Below are 16126 nucleotides of genomic sequence, written 5' to 3'. Positions count from 1 at the left end.
GGTAAATGATTGAGTGGGTGGGTGAATAAGTGAATGAGTGAGTGAGTGAGTGAGTAGGTAAATGATTGATTGGGTGGGTGATAAAGTGAATGAGTGAGTGAGTAGGTAAATGATTGATTGCGTGGGTGAAAAGGTGAATGAGTGAGTCGGTAAATGATTGAGTGGGTAGGTGAAAAAGTTAATGAGTGAGTAGGTAAATGATTGATTGGGTGAATAAGTGAATGAGTGAGTAGGTAAATGAGTGAGTGGGTGGGTGAATAAGTGAATGAGTGAGTGAGTACGTAAATGAGTGAGTGGTTGAATAAGTGAGTGAGTGGTTGAATAAGTGAGTGAGTGAGTGAGTTAGTGAATGTGAGTGAGTGAATGAGTGAGTGAGTTAGTGAATGTGAGTGAGTGAACAAGTGAGTGAGTTGGGGTAAATGAGTGAGTGAGTGAATAAGGGAATTAATGAGTGAGTGAGTAGGTAAATGAGAGAGTGGGTGAATAAGTGAATGTGTGAGTGAGTAGGTAAATGAGTGAGTGGGTGAATAAGTGAGTGAGTGAGGGAGTCAGTGAATGTGAGTGAATGAATGAGTGAGTGAGTCAGTGAATGTGAGTGAGTGAATGAAAGAAAAACAGGGATCAGGAGGGAAAAGCAGCTCCTGTTACAAACCAGCAGAGCGTCGTGTAAAAGCTCGGCGCTGCCAGAACGTCCAGGTCTCACCCCGAGCGCTAATTATTCCTCGCGCTCGGTGGAAGGTAAATTTACGACGCCACGCTGGCGCTCCCTCCTTGTGGCGTCGTAAATTAAACTGGCAACAAGTTTTAGAATCAAGTCCAAGGAACCCCCCCCCCCCGTCCTCCAGCAGAGAGAAGTGGAGAATGTAAAAGTGGATGTTCACGACCTGTGACCCCGCCTCTCTGCGTAAACACTCCTCTGTTACTGATGAATGTGTGAAAAAATGACAGAATATTTAATCATTTTCAACATGTGTCAAAACTAAAGCCACAGCTTTAGTTTTCCCAGTGCAGTGACTGTGAGGCGGAGCCTGTGTGTCAGACCCCGCCCTTACACCTGCCCGACCAATCAGGACTCAGTCACCTTTTATGAAAACCCTGTGTGTGTGTGTGTGTGTGTGTGCGTGTGTACTTGTATGGGTATCTTTGTGAGGACCAAAAAATGTACGGTACCAAGTGAGGACATTTGGTCTGGTCCTCTGTTGATGGGTTAAGACCGGGTTTTAGGTGTAGACTCAGGATTTTGCATGATGTCCACGAGTGTCCTCACTGAGTCTTTCCTCAGTCGTCCTGAATGTCTTCACTCTGTCTCTGTGCCTGTGTTTTTGTATAAGTCACGTGGCACCGCGCACAAGCTCAGAGTCTCCAGTTCTGGTGGATGAGTGCTGCAGCGCCACGTACAGGCCTGACGTAGGTACTACAGCATTTACAGTGGTAGACATTCTGTGTGTGTGTGTGTGTGTGTGTGTGTGTGTGTGTGTCACTTTTGTTTAAAAACGACTCACACATTCAAATGACAAATTGCAAAGTTTGTCTCTCTCTCCTTTCTGGGGGGGGTGTAGGCATCAGTGTAACAGCTTCAGTGAGTCACTGGTGGAAAAGTGGGAGGAAGATTTGTGAAGAAATATCGCTGTTAAATGACATCACGGCCTAATTAAAGCAGCGCTCTGGAATTCCACCTCCAATTCCTGCTCAGGTTTGTTGGAGGATTTCTTCAAGCACCTGCAGGCGTGTGTGTGTGTGTGTGTGTGTGTGTGAAATATTTACACTGGACGGAGTTCAAACTTTGAGAGAGAGAGAGGGAGAGGGAGAGAGAGAGAGAGAGTGAGAGAGAGGGAGAGAGGAGAGAAAACGGGGCAGCGTCATTACGCCATTCTTGGAAAAAAAGAGTGGGATTTAAAGAAGTGTTGCTGGAGGACGTGGACCAGACTGAAGCCGCTTCTCGTGACCTTCTGCTCCTCTGCTCCTCTGGATCTCAGCACTATGCTCCTCACACATGACGGATGGGAGGATAAAAGTTCGCAGGATTTCTTTCTCCAGCTCAGAAAAGCCACTCACAGTCCACAGCTCTGCGTTCTCAGCGTCGCTGTGCGCGCCTTTGGTCCGGTCCGGACTGGAACGGCGCTCTTCGTGGACCCGGTCTCAGGCGGAGCCTCGCGCTCTCAGAGGATGAGAGACTCGGAGCGGAGCGGACTTTCCTGCACCGGACAGCTCCGGTGTTTCTGAACGGACTCACGTTTCCTGCGATGCCGGTGTGTTGGGAGAGTAAAGAGCTTTAGGATGAAAGTTGAGAAGCGTGTCTGTCTCCTGCTGAGCTGTTGGACTCTCATTTACCTGCAGACCGTCCTCGCTTCACTCAGCCGGACCAGAACCACCGAGCTCCAGCACCGGCACCGGTTTGGAGAGGCAGCGCAGAGCGCGACGGGAACCGGCGGTTCCGCACCAGCAGGCGGCACCGACGGGGCGTGGAGACCGTCAGCGGTGATTCCGCCGAGAATCACGCGTATCCACGCAGGTCCCGCGTTAATCAAAGCCGAGGCTTCTGTGGTTAAAGGCACCGTGACGTCAGCCTCCTCCTCCTCGCTGGTGACCCGCGCGCAGCAGCAGCAGCAGCAGCGCGACAGAGCAGCGGCCAGCGTGGCGCGTAAAGACCCCCTGCGCTCTTGGGACGCTCGCACTAAAGCGCACGCTCCCGCGGCGTTTAGCGCACACGCAGATGGGAAGGGAGTCCGGACTGCGTCTCCTGCAGGTGGAGGCGGTGGATCAGCGGGGAGAAGCGCGGGGAAAGCTGCTCCCGGTGCAGCCAAAGCGGCGGTGGCAGCGCGCGCCGGGACTGCGCAAAGAGCCGCCTTTGCGCAAAAGCAGCAGAAGCAGCAGCAGCAGCAGCTACAGAAAAACGCGGCTCCGGTCGCGCAGCGGGGAACCAGCCACAAAACCCTGAGAGTGAACGAGCATCACAAGCAGCCGCTGGTGATTCCTCACGACTACATGCTGTCGCTGTACTGGACTCTGACCAGCGGGGAGCACAACAACCGCAGCAGCAGCAGCGCCGCTGCGCACGAGGCGGCGCTGGCCAACACCATCACCAGCTTCGTGGACAAAGGTCAAGGTAAAAACATCAAAGAAAACTTCCCATGTCAACCACAGGAGAACCTGGAGTGTGTGTGTGTGTGTGGGGGGGGGGGGGGGGGGCAGACGTTCAGCTCCAAAATAAAGACAAAACAATTGAACATAAAACACTATTTAGACATTTAAATATATCTGTATATCTGTGTAATCTGTGTCGCTATAGAGGTGGCGCTATAGAGCCCCTGAGCAACGCATGGGTCCCGGAACTCTGCCAAAGTTTCAAGAGTTTTTATGCACGTTAACCCACTCAAAAATGACCGCAATGACACAAAATAATAATAATCTAAAATCCTCAGATTATTATGCTCAGATTTACATTGAATAAAGTCATGTGAGGCCAGGTTTCTACATCGACTCGCTTGAAGTTACAAAGACCAACAACGACTGAGATCTCTGAAAAACTTTGACCCTGTAAAAGTTCATTCAGCTGCAGTACACATGCCAGGCCGGACACCGAGATTAGCCTCGTAACCCAGCACAAACAGTACGACTTTAGTCGGACTAAGACACTCATTAGGTAAACATGTTAGTCCCACTAAAGTCAAGCTAGTCTTAGTCAGACTAACAAACCTGGATAATGTGATTCATATTCCAATTACTCCTGCATGTAAACACTTTCCCCCTCGACCTTTGACCCTGAAGTAGAAGGAGACGACATCTCATTTGTCTCACTTTACTTACTTTACTTATTTATTTTACTAACTTAACTTTACTTACTTTATACTTACTTTACTGAATTAACTGTACTTACTGACTTACTTAACTTACTTTACTGACTGACTGACTTAACTTTAATTACTTGCTTTACTTAACGTATTTTACTAACTTAACTTTACTTACTTTATACTTACTTTACTGAATTAACTGTACTTACTGACTTACTTAACTTACTTTACTGACTGACTGACTTAACTTTAATTACTTGCTTTACTTAACGTATTTTACTAACTTTACTTTACTTACTTACTTTTCTAACTTACTTAACTTATCTTAACTTACTTAACTTACCTTTACTTAACTTCACTTACGTTACTAACTTACTTAAATTTACTCACTTAGTTTAATAACTTAACTTCATTTACATTAACTTACATTACTAACTTACTTAACTTATTAACTTACTTAACTTTACTTACGTTACTAACTTACTTAACTTACTAACTTACTTAACTTTACTCACTTAGTTTAATAACTTAACTTCATTTACATTAACTTACATTACTAACTTACTTAACTTATTAACTTACTTAACTTCACTTACGTTACTAACTTACTTAACTTACTAACTTCCCTACTTACTTTGACCCTGTTCGTAGACAGACTGCAGAACTGTTGGTGGACATCATACGACGTCAGAGACGTGTCCATCTCATTTGTCTTACCATGAACGTGTACAGGTCCATCCAAAAATGTGGACACGTTTGCATTCAGGGTGTGTGTGTGTGTGTGTGTGTGTGTGCGGGGGGGGGGGTTAGCATCTGGAAGGGAGCAGCGGAGGTCATGTGCTCATGTGCTCGTACACTGTTCCTCATAACTGCGCTGGAACTGACTTCAAAGCTGCAGGAAGCTGCTGCAGAGTGAAGCATCACACAGCATGGTTCTTTTGCGTTTCTACTCATCGTACCTGGTAAACTACCAGGGAAATGTCTAAAATCTCAATATTTAATAGAGGAGTCTGGTGTGTTTAGCAACAGCTGATCGCGACCGGCATCACAGACCCTGCCACTGTATTTCAGTGCAGTGACTTTGTCATGCAGGAAGTACTTTAATGAACTGATTCTAATGATTCAGTTACACTGAAAACCACAGCTTTACAAGTCTCTAGTCACTCGTTTGTGTGTGACGTGCGTAAAACGAAGTCACGGTACTGTCACGCCCAGGTGATGACTTCGCCCACGTGGAGTTGGTACACAACCCAGACCGTGCCGAGGCGAGGCATGGCGCCGTGGGACCATAGGCGGCTTAAGTTTTAGTTAGTTGAGGGAAACGAGCCGAGTTGTTTTAATGGCTCTTTGAAAGGAATGGCTCCTGTAGCTCCGCATCAACGTGGGTGGAGTCATCACAGCACAACGTGGTTTTCTACACGACACTCAGTTGTTTTCAGTGTAACTGAATCATTAGAATCAGTGGATTAAAAAGAATCGTTTAGTACTTTCTCCATGAGCGCAGCACAGACTCCGTGTGAAATTCTGTGGGAATGTTGTCATGAATATCATTATTGCGACTGCGCGGATGTAATATTTTAATCTGAAGCTATCACCCACAACCAGTGTTCAAATATGTCAAATAATTCAACTGTATGCTCCTTGCTGTGGGACTATATATGTATATATATATATATATATATATATATATATATATATATATATGTATATAATATATATATATATATATATACTGTATGTGTACGCAAAGAACAAATCAGGGAGCGCCTCAGGGAGCGCCCAACAAAATTTAGTTTTCTGTCAATAATTTGTTCTATTTCATTCTATTTCAGTTCCAAACAGGGACCGTCTACAAAGTGCAGCACCTGAAAAAAGTTGTTTAAAAAAAATACTCAATAACTTCACCGTAACACAGTGTAGTGTTGTCAGACTAAACTAAACTTTGCATAAAATAATTAAAAAAATGTCTTTTTTTGTTAATTTGCAGACAGTTTTATCGTTTGTCCCGCGGGAAGCTCCTCCCCTGTCACAGGTCACTTCCGGGTTACTCAACTTTCATTAGATAGAAAAATCAAAAGTGGAAAAAAATTGTCATTTGAGAACGATATCGGTAAAAAATCAATTATTATCCGTTTTTTTTTTGTTTGTTTTTTTCATTTATCATTTTATTTTGAAAATCAAATGAAATGTGAAAATCCACTGGAGATTTTTAAAAGTCATGTTTGTGTTCTGGGGGCATTTGAATCTACAACACACCTGTGCACACATATATATGTATGTATTTATGTATACGTGTGTGCGTGCGCGCGTGTGCGTGCGTGTGCGTGTGTGTGTGTGCGTGTGTGTGTGCGTGTGCGTGTGTGCATGCGTGTGTGCGTGCGTGTGTGTGCGTGTGTGTGTGTTAGCAGCCATCTGGTCATTCGCTGGCAGCTCAGCTGCTTCTCGGCCTCAGGAGAGTAAATAAACAGTGGTGGTGAGCACAGCGGGGCGGCCCCTCCTGTGTAATGTTATCCTTACAGTGTAAAACTGTTTAAAACAATGTTTAAATGACCAGAGTTTTATGTTTCTCGCTCGGCTTAAGGTTTACATTTCCAGCACTTAATGTGCTTTTAATTTGTCCTTTATTTGTTCAGCGCGTCCTCAGCAAATCGCCGGTGACCTCCTCCGCCTGGTGAAGGTGTAACTGATTACCTGACACATCTCTGCCCCTCCCCCACTCACTCGCTCACATTAACTCACTTCTTTCTTTCATTCCTTCTTTCTAAAATGCATTTGTAAATGAATTAAAATTAAATGAATTAAAGTTAAAATCTTTGTCATTGTACCTGTGTATATATGTATGTGTGTGTGTGTGTGTGTGTGGCTATAATAACATGTTTTGAGAGACATTTCTCCTCAAATTTTAAGGGCTTTTGCAGGGTTAAGACCTGGTGTTAGGGTTAGGGTAAGGGTCTAGGGAATGCACTATGTCTATGATGTGTCTGTGTGTGTTTAATGCAAAAGGTCCTGGATAGAAGAAGAATGCATTTAAGTGTTTTTGTTTTTGCGTCCTCATGGGGACCGGTGTGCTGTGCAAGCTTTAATAGGTTAAAAGAAACATTAAAAAAAAAGAATTCCACAGATGTGACAGAATTGTAATTTCTCACATCAACTAAATTTCTGCTCATAAAATGATAATTTTGCAGGAAAATGACTGAAAATGTTCTTGCACTAGCTGGACTAATGATAAAAATGCTAATAATGTTCTGGTAATTAACTCAGAGATGAATTGATCCGGGGTCGCGGTTCTATATGTGGCGGGTCCACTTTGTTTTTGCCTGTTCATGCCTTTCCATCTGTTTCTCCATAAAGAAACGCGGCCTTTCTTTCACCCTTCGTTTTTTTTATGCTACATGTGGGATTTTACTTTTCTGTGTGTCTGTTTTTTGTTTTTTTTTAGCTCACATGTTTTTGTCTTATTCTTCTCAGATGAGCGCGGACCCCAGCTGAGGCGGCAGAGGTATCACTTCAACATCAGCTCTCTGGAACGGGACGGGCTCCTGGGGGCCGAGCTGCGCATCCTGAGGAAGCGCCTGTCTGACCCCCGCAGAGTCTCACTGGGGTCCGTGGCTGCTGAGGGAGAAGTGGGTGGAGGAGGCTCGTCCCCGTCCCTGAAGCTGTTCTCTTGTGCTTCAGGCAAACAAAAGGCCGCTCTGCTCCAGACAAAGACCGTTGAGGACGTGGTCAGTGGATTCAGCGGCAGATGGGAAGTGTTTGACATATGGAAAGCACTCAAGGGTTTAAAGAACCAGCAGCAGCAGCTGTGCTTTGAGCTGGAGGCACTCGAGCACCGAGGCGGCCGACCCGCGGACCTGAGAACTCTCGGGTTTGCCCGCTTTGGCCGGACCAACAAGGAGAAGGCCTTCTTCTTAGCATTTGGCAAAAGCAAGAAGCGCGATCTTTTTTACAACGAGATCAAAGCGCGGTCGGGCCACGACAACAAAACTGTCTACGAATACCTGTTCACCCAGAGACGAATGCGCAGAGCTCCTGCCGTGAGGGGCGCCAAAAAGCCGCCGCTGCAGCAGCAGCCGCCACCGCAGTCCGTCCCCCAACACCAGGTGGTGAAGACGAGGCCGCGCTGCAACCGCAAACACCTCCATGTAAACTTCAAGGAGATGGGCTGGGACGACTGGATCATCGCACCGCTGGAGTACAACGCGTACCACTGCGACGGCGCCTGCGACTTCCCCATCCGCTCGCACCTGGAGCCGACCAACCACGCCATCATTCAGACCCTGATCAACTCCATGGACCCGGAGGCGGCGCCGCCGACCTGTTGCGTCCCCACGCGACTCTCCCCGATCAGTATCCTCTACATCGACTCGTCCAATAACGTCGTCTACAAGCAATACGAGGACATGGTGGTGGAGGCGTGTGGCTGCAGGTAGCGAAGGACAGTGGGAGGAGCTGTGTCTCAATTCAGGGACGTCTCCTTCACAGGACGCAGCCGACGAAGGCAGATGTGCCTTTGTGGACTGCAAAGGATTAGACGGTCTGGCCTACGAAGGATTACAGAGCTGCAGTGGACGTCGTACCGTGCACTACCGTGCAACGATGTGTGGCATAACACGTAAACCAAAGAAATCAGGTCTTAAGGCTCCTTGTTTTTGTTTTTTTTACATGTGCTCTATTTGCCCGGTTCTCTGTTCTTTTGTTTTGCCGCCAACATTTAACATTTGACTTCAGTGCACAGTGAATGCTGAGGACACACGTGCAGGAAGCTTTGGAATGGGACAGTCGCAGCGCTTTGATGCAGCCTCTAAAGGAGGCGGGGCCTGAATTGAGACGCGGCCCAGAGAAAGACGCTTCCCGTCCTACATTAACAGGAACAGTTAAACACAACAAGTGGGCTAATGCTAAAGTACTGTTTCTGGATCACTCATGTTACTAGCATGAGCTAAGAATTGAAACCCTTAAATATTAAAAAAAAAGTATCAATACACAAGACAACAGAAGAACCAAAAGTGACCAGAAACCCGTCTCCTATAAAAGTACCGTAAAGCGATACTTTTAGAGTAAAAGTATGTGAGCAGAAAATGACTTTGACATTTACTCAAGTATCAAATGTCATTTTCTGATATAAAAATCTACTTCAAAGTATTAAAAAAGTGAGGAGTTAGGATTGAGCCATGGTGGCTCAGTGGTAGGTCAAGTTGTCTTTCAAACATGGGTTAAATTCCCGGCTCTGCTCGTCTATATGTGTCCTTGAGCAAAGACACTTAACCCCATGTTGCAGCATGTGAATGTGTGAAAGGGTGAAAACTGTAGTGTAAAGCAGCTCATCAGCACTAGAAAATCTCTATATAAATACAGACCATAATATCAACTCTTCTTCTGATTGTATTTGGTATTCACCTGTCCTCATCATTCACCTGTCCTCATTGTTCATCTGTCCTCATCATTTAGCTGTCCTCACCTGTCCTCATCATTCACCTGTCCTCACTTGTCCTCATCATTCACCTGTCCTCATCACTCACCTGTCCTCATCTTTCACCTGTCCTCATCATTCACCTGTCCTCACTTGTCCTCCTCTTTCACCTGTCCTCATATTTCACCTGTCCTAATCATTCACTTGTCTTCATCATTTACCTGTCCTCATCATTCACTTGTCCTCATCATTCACCTGTCCTCATCCTTCATCTGTCCTCATCGTTCACCTGTCCTCATCATTCACCTGTCCTCACTTGTCCTCCTCTTTCACCTGTCCTCATATTTCACCTGTCCTAATCATTCACTTGTCTTCATCATTTACCTGTCCTCATCATTCACCTGTCCTCATCCTTCATCTGTCCTCATCGTTCACCTGTCCTCATCGTTCACCTGTCCTCATCATTCACCTGTCCTCATCATTCACCTGTCCTCAAACCTGTTTACTTTTCTTCCTCAGTAACGATGGGATTTCAAACCTAGTACAGTCGTACTTCCAATAAAAATGTACTGAAAATGAAAAGTACCTTAAATCTAATCATAAAACATCTCTGAGTGAACAGACTGGACTGCTCAGACTCCGGCTGCTCACCACAGACTAATCAGAGGGAGATGAAGTGGTGAAGGTGACGACGCTCACTCCCTCACCCTCTCACTCAAACATGTGTGTGATGTTGGTGATGAACACAAAGTGTCAGAACGAGGCCAAAAACACGCAAGTTTTATTCTATTGTATTATTTTTTTACTCAGATCTGTATCTTTAACGTAAATGTTATTATTATTATTATTATTGTATTATACTCTAAAGAACTCACTCACCTGCCTGTGTGTATTTGAATGCACAGCGAGACAGACATGACGACTCGTCTGTTCTGTTTCGACTTATCCAGGACTTTTCTCGTCGAGCATGTGAAGAATTTGTGATGTGTAAATAAAGGCCGGTGATGAAGTGCTGATGTGACCTGCTCCAAATGTGGGAAAATGTTGCATATTCCACTTTTCAGTAATAGAGCAGAAAAATGTCTCGTTGACTGAGCTCCAAACTCCTATCAGTCCCAAACTCTTCCTGCTGGGATATGTGGACTCAACAATCCCAGGAATTTGTTAGACACCAAATCCCAATTTAACCCGTCGATGACTGTTTGGTTTGTTTGTTTGTTTTTTACCAAGTTGTGTAAATAAAAAGAGTCTGCAGGTATTAAAAAATTAAACAAATAAGAAAAACTCTTTTTGTCTGCTTCTGATTAAATGTACAGCATAGTTTCTGCATTTACAGTTAAAATCAACTTAAATGTGTTTATATACAAACTGAACTCATCTGTGAACAAATGTACTGCTGCACGTTTAAATTCTATATTTGAATTATTAAAAAACAACAAGTGCACAGTTTTGGGATCAATAATGTATAGCTGTCCGTCTATCTAGCTGTCTTGCAAGCTTGCTAGCATCTGTCTATCTCATTAGCTAGCTAGCATCTATCTATCTTGGGAGCTAGCTAACATCTGTCTATCTCATTTGCTACCTAGCATCTATCTGTCTCGTGAGCTAGCTTGCTAGCATCTATCTATCTTGCGAGCTAGCTAACACCCGTCTATCTCATTAGCTACCTAGCATCTATCTATCTTGTGAGCTTGCCGGCATCTATGTATCTCATTAGCTACCTAGCATCTATCTATCTTGTGAGCTGGCTTGTATCTGTGTATCTCATTAGCTACCTAGCATCTATATTGTGAGCTAGCTAGCATCTGTGTATCTCATTAGCTACCAGTGTTGTGCTAGTTAATGAAAAATAGTAACTAGTTACAGTTACTAGTTACTTTGTAAAAAGTAACTCAGTTAGTAACTCAGTTACTAAGTTGAAGTGAAAATGTGTTTTTCACAGATTCTAACGACGCAAACACATGATGTAATAAATATAAAAGAAAAAGAGGACAGCTAAGAACTTAACTTAGCACACAGTGACCTTGTGAGTATCACCTAAAAATTAGCGTGAACTTCAAATGAAGTATGTCGAGATTACCATTTGAGTTGTGATATCGCCATTAAGTCAAGCTTTAACTCAATATTTACTGCGATGGATTGAAAACAAGCTTCGCCACATGACACACTAACACAATAAAAAGAACAGAAGAAGAAATCAAACATGGTGCAGACCAGGAACAAACAAACTGAAGCCACAAAGACACACGAGGGACAATCAGACACAGGTGAATCTAACAAGCCACAGGTGAAACACGTGAGGGCGGGGCAGGCAATCAACCGAGAGCACACGACAGGAAGCAGAAACACAGAAGAAAACAGGAGAACGAAAACCACGAGGTGACGAAAAAACAGAGCAGTCAAAAGTCCACAGCTGAAGGTAAATGCAACTTTTATTCTGAAATGCAATTTCAAACATTACTGTATTGTGTTTTAAACAGTTAAAATCTTTAAAAAAAAAACGTTCAAATGACTGTACAAAGGACCGTTTTGACTTTTTACTGCATTTTGTGGTCCTGGACAAAAATGAAGATGAAGTTTTGTCCCACAGTCGTTCTGCCCTGAAGTTGCGCCCTATTTGAACTAAACTGCTGCAGTAACCGTTCAAGAATGTGCCTGTTTTTTGTGGTTTTGTTGCTTTGAATGGTCACTGTCACTGGAACATGAATGCAGTTTTTGCAATAATAACAACGTGATAATAACAGTGACAAACAACATCAAAATCTGTCAGTCAGCACTTTTACATGCATGTTAAAAGTCTGGTTTTAGTCAGACTCAGACAATAATTCAGTTTTCTTAGTGTCATGTTAACATATTAGTCCAACTAAAGTCGAGCTTGTCTTAGTCAGAAGTCTTCTTCTTCTTGTGCTTGGAGATGTCTTCTGGCCCAGCGCCACATACAGGCCTGGCATATGTACTACAGCGCTGAAGACATTTCCCAAAACAAAGTCATCTCAAAAAGAGTGGTTTTGCTCTGTTTATTTTGAAAACTTCAGGGCTGTGTTTTAGTGTGGACAAACAGAAATTGAGACATTTATTTTGAAAACTTCAGGGCTGTGTTTTAGTGTGGACAAACAGAAATTGAGACATGTATTTTGAAAACTTCGGGGCTGTGTTTTAGTGTGGACAAACAGAAATCGAGACATTTATTTTGAAAACTTCGGGGCTGTGTTTTAGTGTGGACAAACCGAAATTGAGGTATTTATTTTGAAAACTTCGAGGTGTGTTTTAGTGTGGACAAACAGAAATTGAGACATTTATTTTGAAAACTTCAGGGCTGTATTTTAGTGTGGACAAACAGAAATTGAGACATTTATTTTGAAAACTTCAGGGCTGTGTTTTAGTGTGGACAAACAGAAATTGAGACATTTATTTTGAAAACTTCAGGGCTGTGTTTTAGTGTGGATCAACAGTCAAATATTAATTCTTGTCCATTTTCTTTTTTCAGTGTAGCCGTGCTGCAGCGCCACATACAGGCCTGGCATATGTACTACAGCCATGTGTGTGCGTGTGTGTCATACACTCAGCAGCCGTGCACCTGTTGCTTTGTCATTGGAGGAAGACATCTGCTCACAGCGAATGGTTCGTTTCTCTTGGACGTGATGTAAGCATTTCCTTTAATCAAAGCTGAGGCATGCCAGGGGTATTACACACACACACACGCGCACACACACACACACACACTCTCTCTCTCTCTCCAAACCCAAACTGACAGCCACAACGGCCCTTTTTATTTTCACAATTTACATCGTGAAAACTTCAGCAGACTGTGATGTGTGTCAAATGTCGTCGGCTTCTGTCCACGTCTGTTTTGTTTTCCCCCGCATGTCTGAATAAAATAAAAACATGTTTGTTTAAACAGGCTGAGATTTATGAGGCCGGGGGCAACAATCAGCTCATTCTTTCCCAGGAACTCATTCACTCAGACCTGACAGAACCCAAATTTAGACACAAATGGCAGCGACAGATAAGAAGCATAACAAGTGTTTTTCCAGCCTGAAACAGGAAAATGTCTGATATTAACAAAATGTAGGAGGAGAACGTCAAATTTTTTTTTTTACTTTCAGCGGAGATCACCAGCTTGCAAATGAGATCAGGTATCTGTTTTTTATGCCTGTTTTGTTTTTGTTTTGTGATAAATTTTATTGTATATCTTTGTTTCCCCCCGCCTTGGTTCATTCTGTTTCCATTTCTGTTTGTCCACACTGACACGCAACCTTGAAGTTTTCAAAATAAATGTCTCAGTTTCTGACCTGTTTGTATTTATTTTGAAAATTGTGTGTCAGCGTGGACAAACAGCAAATTGCAAATTTTATTTTGAAAACTGTGGGGTTCTCTTTCAGTGTGGACAGACAAATATTGAGGATTTTATTTTGAAGACTTCTGGGTTGTGTTTCAGTGTAGACAGACAGGTATTGAGGATTTTATTTTGAAAACCTCTGGGTTGTCTTTCAGTGTGGACAGACTGGTATTTAGGATTTTATTTTGAAAACTTCTGGGTTGTGTTTCAGTGTGGACAGACAGGTATTGAGGATTTTATTTTGAAAACTTCTGGGTTGTGCTTCAGTGTGGAAAACTGTAGACAGGAAGTTGCTAAAATGTTATGACGTGGTATCGTTGTATATATCGTTATAACGTCATTTTTGTGCTACTAAATTATTATAACTTTATTTTTTCTTGTGTGGCAGTGATATACATCTTTATACATGTGCAAGCACAGCTGGAGGAGGAAGTGAGCAGAAGAAAACACCTGGCTTTAATTATCACAGATTTCCACACATTAGTCCATATGAGATACAAACAGCTGATTTAAATCTCCACATATGATTTATGGATCTTTCCTATGATTTATGACGGTGTACGAGTGACTTGGCTCAACAGGAAATGAAACATAATTGTGAAATTGACTTCATGGTAAGTTTCTTTTCTTTTTTTTCACAGAATGGGATTGTTGAAGGAGAAACACAACGGTCAGATGTTTGTTGACTAAAAGATTAATTTCCTTCCTTCCTTCATTCATTAATTTTTCTGAATTAACCGCTGGTTTTCTAACCAGTGGCATAAAACCTGTCTTTGCCTTGTAAACTTTTACACTGAAGTTTGTGTTTCAGTGTGGACAAACAGAAATGGAGATTTACATTTTGAAAACTCTGCCATTGTGTTATTGTGTGGATGAACAAATGCTGCACATTTATTTAGAAAATGTCTGGGTTGTGTTTTAGTGTGGACAAACAGAAATTAAGACATTTCTTTAGAAAATGTCAGGGTTGTGTTTTAGTGTGTACAAATAGAAATAAAGACGTTTATTTTGAAAATGTCAGGGTTGTGTTTTAGTGTGGACAAACAGAAATTGAGACATTTATTTTGAAAATGTCAGGATTGTGTTTTAGTGTGGACAGAAACAGGAAGAAAACCTGAGCCTCCTGATTTAAAGTGGGACATTTAACCAGACCATCAAACCAAATCTACGTCTCTCTTTCGGTTATGTTGTAAAAACATTGCGCTTTTTCCTCCGTTGTTCGCACTAACTCGGGTCACTGATTGGCTCTGACACAGGAAGTGTGACAAAGTGCCACTTCCTGCCTGAAACGACTGATCTGCTGTCCTTCAGTCTCCTCCAATCAGCGTGTTCTTCAACAACAGAGACAGAAAATTAGAGCAACGCTCCAATGAAAACATGTCAGAACACGGCGACATTCACCGACTCTGCCCACGGAATCTGATTGGCCCAGCGCTGCAGCACCTTTCCTCCCTCCCTCCCTCCCTCCCTCCCTCGCTCTCTCTGGCCCTCGGCCCGCGGAGCCATAATCAGATTACGTTTTAGTGAACTCAGCGGTTTCTCGTTCTCCGGGCCGCAGAAATCTGCAGCAAAGCAGAAATGTGGATTGTTTACAGGTCTCGGGTTTCTGTGTCGCTGTTTGTGGCTGGGAATTGTGGCAAAAGTGTCAGGCAGAATCTGCGTGGACAGGTTCAAGAGCCGGGCTGAAGAGGGCTATTGTGTTTCCTCGCTGGGCTGTAATCACAAACACATGCAACAGTGAAAAGAGACGCTTGTTTAACAGGACTTAACCTCAGTGAACATAACTTTAATGGCCGTCCTTATTACGCGATTTAACAATGATGTTTCGGCAAGGGTGTGTGTGTGTGTGTGTCTCTCTCACATACACACACACACACAGTCAAAACACACAGACACACACAGTCAAACAGAAATGAGTTGTGTCCATACTAAAAACAAAAGCCAGACATTTTCACAATAAATCTCTTAATGTGTGTGAAACACAACCCTAACCCTTTTCAAAATAAGAGAATCATTTTTATGTCCATCCACATTAAAACAGCACCCAGCAGTTTCCATAATCAAGGTCCTGCAGTTTTCAAAATAAATGCTTCACTATTCTTGTCAAAATTGTCCAAAAACATCTCTTTAGCCCTGGTTTTAGAGTTAGAATTAGGTTTAGATTAGGATTAAGGTTAGGGTAAGGGGCCTGACATTGAGTGCTGTGTTTGTGTGTGTGTGTGTCTGCAGGTGGCGGCCATATTGAGAGAGAAAGTAAAAAAGAGATTGGGGCGACAGGTAGTTGGCAGCTCACTAGCCAAATAATGCTGCTTAAATAGACCAGACAAGGCTGGGACACACACACACACACACACACGCACACACGTTTCATTCTAAATCTAACCCTAAAACCAGGTCTTAACCCTGAAAAAGAAATGTTTAGGGGTTACAGAATGTGACGACAAAGCCAAATCTATTTGAAATGTGTCTGCCCGCCCAGATACTGATGCTGGGTGGGCCAGTTTTGGCCCGCGGGCCACCAGTTGCCGACCACTGTCGTGAGCTCTCCTGCAGAGCGCACAATAACAAACAGTCTAAGCAAAGCCG

The 16126-nt window shown here is 43.4% G+C and overlaps 1 protein-coding gene across 1 annotated transcript; it reads left to right on the top strand.

Moving 5' to 3' along the window:
* The first annotated feature begins 1863 nt into the window (after positions 1-1863).
* Positions 1864-10467, top strand: gdf5 (growth differentiation factor 5). The gene is made up of 2 exons (XM_058631603.1): positions 1864-3106; positions 7260-10467. Exons 1-2 carry the CDS (start codon positions 2278-2280, stop codon positions 8219-8221), a joined length of 1791 nt encoding a protein of 596 aa, XP_058487586.1. The 5' UTR covers positions 1864-2277; the 3' UTR covers positions 8222-10467.
* Positions 10468-16126: the final 5659 nt, after the last annotated feature.

This window comes from Solea solea, chromosome 6, assembly GCF_958295425.1.
Source record: "Solea solea chromosome 6, fSolSol10.1, whole genome shotgun sequence".
Taxonomy (NCBI): Eukaryota; Metazoa; Chordata; class Actinopteri; order Pleuronectiformes; family Soleidae; genus Solea; species Solea solea.
The sequence above is the reverse complement of the archived record's forward strand: the minus strand, read 5'-3'. Positions and strand labels throughout refer to the sequence as shown.